The 6,914-nt window shown below is 35.3% G+C and overlaps 2 protein-coding genes across 2 annotated transcripts; both read left to right on the top strand.

Moving 5' to 3' along the window:
• The first annotated feature begins 1,271 nt into the window (after window positions 1–1,271).
• LOC111880621 (probable receptor-like protein kinase At5g38990) lies at window positions 1,272–4,528 on the top strand. The gene has a single exon (XM_023877043.3). It carries the CDS (start codon window positions 3,460–3,462, stop codon window positions 4,504–4,506), a length of 1,047 nt encoding a protein of 348 aa, XP_023732811.1. The 5' UTR covers window positions 1,272–3,459; the 3' UTR covers window positions 4,507–4,528.
• Window positions 4,529–4,600: 72 nt separating this feature from the next.
• LOC111880786 (probable serine/threonine-protein kinase PBL23) lies at window positions 4,601–6,637 on the top strand. Its single transcript, XM_042896646.2, has 5 exons — window positions 4,601–4,867; window positions 5,315–5,450; window positions 5,563–5,708; window positions 5,814–5,937; window positions 6,197–6,637. Exons 2-5 carry the CDS (start codon window positions 5,414–5,416, stop codon window positions 6,493–6,495), a joined length of 606 nt encoding a protein of 201 aa, XP_042752580.1. The 5' UTR covers window positions 4,601–4,867; window positions 5,315–5,413; the 3' UTR covers window positions 6,496–6,637.
• Window positions 6,638–6,914: the final 277 nt, after the last annotated feature.

Genomic DNA, 6,914 nt, shown 5'->3' with positions numbered 1-6,914 from the left:
AGACCTAACAGTCCTGAACACTATTGCAAACTGTCTCTTAATCACTTGACATCCTATTCAAGATCCAACAGCCTTAACACTCTACCTTTGATGCATATGAATTAAGTGGGTCAGGTTTGGAAAAACTTGGTGAGATACATAGGGTTTTCAGTCCCATAATATTATTATGATATCAATGCATAATTAATAAACCTTCAAAACCAACTGTTATCCAACAACACAACATAATTATCTACAAGACATTTTACCCTTAGTTACCCATCCCGTCGATCCTCACATATTGATCCTATAACAATGATCTTATGAGATCTATCCTGAAGGATCACTATAAACAATGAGTTGACTATAAATTTTCGGGGATTCCTTGTCAGTTGGTGTTAGTCAATAAAGACAAACATTATGGGGGGGGGGGATAAAGTACGCGAATGTACATACAATCCTTTTCCCTAAACCAATATACTTCATTAACACCACAAGACATTTTAGTCAGGGGTGGTTTGTAATGTCCCAAAAATACCGAGTAAAATTTTCATTTTAAATAAGTCAAAACCCTTCGTACATTATCTCAAAAGACGATCAGAGTAAAAGTATTCTAAAAACAGCAGAGTAAAATCATAAACAATCATTGTGGAAAAAATCTTCAAGGGATGCAGTGCGATCAAGTCGGGTTCTTCCTTTTGAAACTGGAAGTACCTAAAAATATTTAAACCCCAAAAACGTAAGCACAAAACTTAGTGAGTTCTCCCCAAAGTACCACATAGTGATAAGAGTGGGTCCAAACCCGGACCGATGGACCCGGACTCTGAAAACCCAGGAACTGGTTAACGAGATTTTTTAGGACCGAAAACCGGACCGGTATATAGGAACCGGTTCTGGTTCAGTTCCGGGTAAAGTGGGTCTAGAACCGCAAAACCTGGAAATATCAAAGTGGGTCAAATGGAACCGGGTAAAGTGGGTCTAAAACCGAAAACCCGAGGAACCAGGTAAAGTGGGTCGAATGCATGTTTTAAAATTTCACAAAATACAAAAAATAAAGCTGAGGAAAAAAAATTCGTAGCTTTGATATCCCAAGTTTGGGAGACTATAAATCAATGAATATGAAACCAAAAATGACAAAATTATAGACTATATATATATATATATATATATATATATATATATATATATATATATATATATATATATATATATATATATATATATATATATATATATATATATATATATATATATATATATTGGTTTGATTCAAGAACCTACACCACCAAACGCTCCTCCTCTCCCCCTCCTCCTTTTGTTCGGTCGCAGGAAAATCACACTCCTCTCTTCGGAAAATCACAAACCTCTCATCAGAAGATGCAAAAATCTGCTCTACCCAAATCATGGCAGAAAAACACAAAAAAAACCCTATGGAAAAAATGCACATATCTATTTCATCAGAAAAAGTACATGGATTAAAAAACCACCTCTGTTACCGAAAAAACGCACGAAAAAAATGCACAAGTCCGTCGTTGATTTGCACCATCCTCCACCATTCTATTTCTTTTCCATCCCACTTTAATCCTCACCCCACCCATTCAAAAAACCACCACCTTTGCCATCGGAGTAAACATCTCCACCTAAGCCACTGAAAAAAACAGTCGATCGAGAAATCGTAACCAAAAATTAAACGAGAAATATTCGAGAAAGGAAAGTGTTCGTGGGTGTGATGGCACAGGTCGATGACGGTGCAGATCCAAACCAACGATGGCGGATTCGAATGTGGTTAGAGGGCAGATCGACGACATTAGAGGGAAGATTGATGGTGTAGATCGATGGAGCCGACATTTGGTGGTGTAGATCGATGGAGTAGATGTTCGATGTTGAAGATCGACCGAGTAAGAGGGCAGATCGACAACGTTTGAAGTTTTCCGACGACGTTCAGAGACAGTCAATGGTGCTTATCAATGGTGTTGATGGTTGATAGTGTAGATCGGCGGCTTTAGGCTGCATATCGACGACGTACAGTGTTTTCCGACGACGGTTAGCGTTTTCCTACCTGGTCCGGTAGCCTAGTGAGTTTTTTTACATTGGTTTAGAGAAGGGAGAGGGAGATAGAATAAATAATAGATAAATCTGATTAGGTTTACAAGTGGGTAGGTTGAGGGTGAGTGTTGAACTATTTAATTTCTTTACTTTATTATTTAAATAAAATATAAATTAATAAATAAATAACAATTTAATTAAAAAAAACAAAATAAGGGCAATATAGTCTTATTAAGTCTGGTAGGGACCGAAGATGCAACAAAAATATAAAGTAGAGACGGTCCGAACTAAAAAAAAATTGTTAGGGACCAAACATACAGATTGCCCTAAACTAGAGGGACCATCTATGTAATTTACCCTAGATTATATATGTAATTACGTTTTTAAACTTTAGAGACCCTACAAATGAACATGGACAAACATATGTCCAAAAGAGAAAAATGGACGGAAAAACCATTTAACGTATTAACCAGAAGACATCATGTGTCCAATCCATTACTCTTGTATTAGAATAAATAGTATTAGAATAAATAGATAAAGGACTTTGTGTCATTTTCTTTTTATTAACTAACAATGTATTGGATGTGCCTTGAGCCAGGATCTTTTGTGTGAACTTCTACATATCAACAATAAGTAGGTTCTATTATAGATATATACAATATAAATATGTTGATAATGAATATAAGTTGCATACTGTAGTTATTAATAAAAGTTGCATATTGTGGGTATTACCGTTAAATATCAATAGATTATTATTATTGTAAGGTATCTACCTGATACCTTATGCAACCTTGTTGCCGAAGGAAGGAAACTGAACAGAGAACAGGAAGGAAGAAGAGAACAAGACAAAACAGGGGAATAGGAAAAAACGAGAATAAGAACTTTAGCCTACTGATTATACCTAGTTCACCAAGGTACATGTGAGATAGTCAACCACAAAGCACACGAAGGAACAGCGGAAAAACAGGAGACCAAATATATTCTGGAAGAATATCTTTTAATTGCAAAACTTACGACTTAAAACTTAAATTTAGATTAAAAATTAGTTGTATGAGTTAAAAAAAAATGTTGTATGAGTTAAATAGGTTACTAATATGATTATCTTTAGTTGATGTTTTCTAAAAAAAATAAGAAACAAGAAAAGTTGTATGAGTTAAATATGTTGCTTGTGATCATCTTTACTTGATGTTTTCTATTTTCAGATATTTTCAACGTCTACATAGATACAAATAAACATTTTCAAAATAAAACATAAAAACGATTACAAACATTATATACACGACCTGGGCTCCATCACTCTTTCTAGGACGAAGATCACTAGGAAGAAGATCACCATTTTGTTTGTGACTAATGAATGCGAAACTCCATTAATAGTCTTCTACGTTTATTTCTTCTTCATCCATATTAACTATCCACCTCGTCCTCCGCTCCTACATGGAACCTCAGCCATCCACCTTGTCCTCCATGGAATCGTCACAACCATGCCGCATCTTTGAATTTCATGAGATTCTGTCAGCAACTGATAACTTTGACGAATCCTTAGTTATTGGGCATGGGGGATTTGGAAAAGTTTACAAGGGTAATGTTTTCAAAGGATCAAGTCATGTTGTTGCTGCCATTAAACGGTTGGATTCCATGTCCAGCCAGGGGGAAGCAGAGTTTTGGGCAGAAATTGAAATGCTATGCAAATTCCGTCACTGTAACCTTGTTTCTTTGTTTGGTTATTGTAATCATGAAAAAGAGATGATCCTGGTATATGAATACATGCCAAATGGAACACTGGAAGACCACCTCCATAAACTCGATACAGGTCTTTCATGGCTTCAGCGACTCAAGATCTGTATAGGCGCTGCTCGCGGTTTAGACTACCTTCACACAGGTACTGGGATTGAATTGGGTGTTATACATCGTGATATCAAGACCTCAAATATCTTGTTACATGAAAGCTGGGCTGCTAAAATTTCTGATTTCGGGTTGTCCAAGATAGGCCCAACAAATCAGCCGGCTACTTATGTCAACACACTTGTTAAAGGAACCTTTGGGTATCTCGATCCAAATTATTTCACAACTGGAAAGCTGACTAGGAAGTCTGACGTGTATGCTTTTGGGGTGGTATTGCTGGAAGTGTTGTGTCGGAAGCGTGCGGTGGATAGAAGTCTTGATGAGGGTTTAGTGACATGGGCTCAAGATTCAATCAAAAACGGCAATTTGAAAGATATAATTGATTCTGATATAAGGGCTCAGATATCTACAAAATGTTTGAAGGAGTTTGTTCGAATTGCAGAGAGATGTTTGCTCAACAGTCCAAAACAGCGCCCAACAATGGCTAAGGTTGTTGTCAGTCTTGATTCTGTACTGACTTTACAAGAGAAAGCCAATGGTTCCTTGCAGGTTGCGGGCAAAACAATGTTTGGAAGAATGTTTGATATGTTTCCCTTCCCTTCCAACAGAGATAACTCTGGTATTTCAAACTCATGTTGAATTCTTTGTATACATTCTTAATATTTGTACGTGTCCCATCTTTGCATATATTAGCAGGACATTGATGATTGTTGGAATCTCCTACAGTCCATAAGCTATTTCGTCTGTTTGTATAAATGCTGCTGACTACATTGTAGGGGCTCATGATAACAGTAGAAATTCAAGTTTGAAAGTACTCAAGTTTTCCGACTTAGAAAGGGCTACAAGAGAATTTAGTGAAGCTTTTCACTTGAATGCAGACGGGTTTTCAGATGTATTCTTAGGTTGGGTTGACAAAAACACATTCATCCCTTCAACAGAGGGTGTTGGAATTCCTGTTGCTGTTAAAAGATACCATATTGATGATCCACAATATTGGCAGGTAAGTAATTACAACATATTAGTTTGATATGAATGATGAAGTTTTAGTTTTCTTTATGCTTGAGATTGTATTGTAGAATTTCTCAAACTACAAGTGATTCAGTGATCCAAAAATAAAAAAATTAACAAAATTTTGGTCCAATATTAAGAAGAAAAAGTTAATAAACTACTTCTGTAGAACATGCCATGATTACGTTTCATGGAGAGTTACCTCCATAGTTTTAATTTATACACATATGATAGGGTAAGAGTTGATAATAAAGTTCCTGGCATTCTAAATAATAAGAAATGGTATTTAAAAAATGTAATGCGTCAGCTAGAATTGAACTTATATTTATGTTTTATGTTGTGAACGCAACTAACTAGTGGAGTCTTTTAATAAAGAAATGTTAAAATTTTTGTTTTACTAATCCTTTGCTAAATTTAACTTCAAATGTTGTGAGATCAGACGGAGGTGACAATCTTAGGAAGGTTGACTCATCCAAATATTATCAGCCTCTTGGGATACTGTGATGATAAAGACAAATATTTGGTTGTTTACGAGTACATGCAGAATCGATGTCTTCACCACTTCTTATTCACAGGTAATATACTTTACTTGCATCTATGACAAATTAATACTTTTGTTGGATTACTTTTACTTTAAAGTTGAATTGTTGCAATAAAGTAGTTGATGTGACATGTACTATTTTTTAGATGCACGAGATGTTGCGAAACCACTTTCCTGGGAAACAAGAATTAAGATAATGATAGGAATAGCACGTGCACTCGCTTATATACATTCTTTAGACAATCAAGTCGTACACCGTGATGTTAAAACAACTAATATATGGTTGGATAAGGTAGTTTTAAGCTACTTATGCGTTTAGGTGGTGAGCGAACCACTTTGATGCTTTTGGTTTTATGCCATTATGTTCCCTGTTTATTTTGACTCTTTCTTATTTCAGGAATTTAATGCAAAACTAGGGGGGTTTGATTTGGCAAAATTTGGACCAAAAACAGGAGAAAATGATGCTACTACATGTATAAAGGGTACATTTGCTTATATGGCCCCCGAGTATGCATTCAAGGGTAGGTTAATTACCATGTAGCAAACTGATATATGAATGAGTGAACTTTTACAACTATTTTGTTTGGTTTTTGTTAAAAAAAAACAAATCTTTCTTGCAAAACATAAGATCGAGCCCTTTTGATAAATTGCTTGTACTTTTTCTCAGAAGACCATACTTCCTCAAGAATGATAGTTTGCTTTCAACAAATATACCCAAGCGTAGTGACTCAAAAATTTGATATTCATATTTTGTGGCTGTAATACACTTTAATGTTACAGGTCTTGTGAGTGTGAAGAGTGACATCTATAGTTTTGGAGTAGTGTTGCTGGAAACGTTAACAGGCCACAGGGCATTAGAATTTGACTTCGGTTTGGTAAAATGGGCAACTTCAGTCCTAGCAGACATAAGCGAGTTAAAGAAAATAATAGATCCATATCTTGGACAAAATTACCCTGTAGAAGGTGCTTTTGAATGCGTTGCACTTGCATTAACATGTGTAGCTGTGGATCCAAAGTATAGACCTTCCAGTGAAGAAGTGTTAATGAACTTGGAACGAATATATGTCATTAAAAGATAATGGATAAAGATATGTGTAACAGGGTATTAACAGAACTTATGTTTTGTTTGATGTGGTCTCTTTTGTTTGTTCTACTTTAACTTTTCTAATTTGGCAGCATCTAGTGATTTTTTAGAATCTTTACTCAATGAAATCTGTTTTTACATCCTAAAACAACAGATCTTTACTATAAATGTCCATTTCAAATACCACTAACCACAATGTGATCATAATTCAATCAAAATGCCATTCAAGTCTTATGTGCTCGTCCCAAAAGGTTAAACTGAACTAACTTTGTAGATGATTTTGTTAACTAATTACAAATGAGCCGTTTTCAACTGTAAAGGATATTTATATGCATGCATACACCTTAATGCCAAGAGGAACTAATTAAGAAGAAGGTTATACCAACTTTATTTCCAATTAAGACATTATACTTT

This window comes from Lactuca sativa, chromosome 7 (assembly GCF_002870075.4).
Source record: "Lactuca sativa cultivar Salinas chromosome 7, Lsat_Salinas_v11, whole genome shotgun sequence".
In the NCBI taxonomy this organism is placed as follows: Eukaryota; Viridiplantae; Streptophyta; class Magnoliopsida; order Asterales; family Asteraceae; genus Lactuca; species Lactuca sativa.
The sequence above is the reverse complement of the archived record's forward strand: the minus strand, read 5'-3'. Positions and strand labels throughout refer to the sequence as shown.

Excerpts from the sequence above, each read along its gene's own strand:
- LOC111880786 (XM_042896646.2), top strand. The coding sequence starts at position 5,414 with ATGCAGAATCGATGTCTTCACCACTTCTTATTCACAG. Across the intron at positions 5,709-5,813 it reads CTAATATATGGTTGGATAAG|GAATTTAATGCAAAACTAGG; the intron begins GTAGTTTTAAGC and ends TTCTTATTTCAG. Across the intron at positions 5,938-6,196 it reads CCCCGAGTATGCATTCAAGG|GTCTTGTGAGTGTGAAGAGT; the intron begins GTAGGTTAATTA and ends TTAATGTTACAG.
- LOC111880621 (XM_023877043.3), top strand. The coding sequence starts at position 3,460 with ATGGAACCTCAGCCATCCACCTTGTCCTCCATGGAATCGTCACAACCA.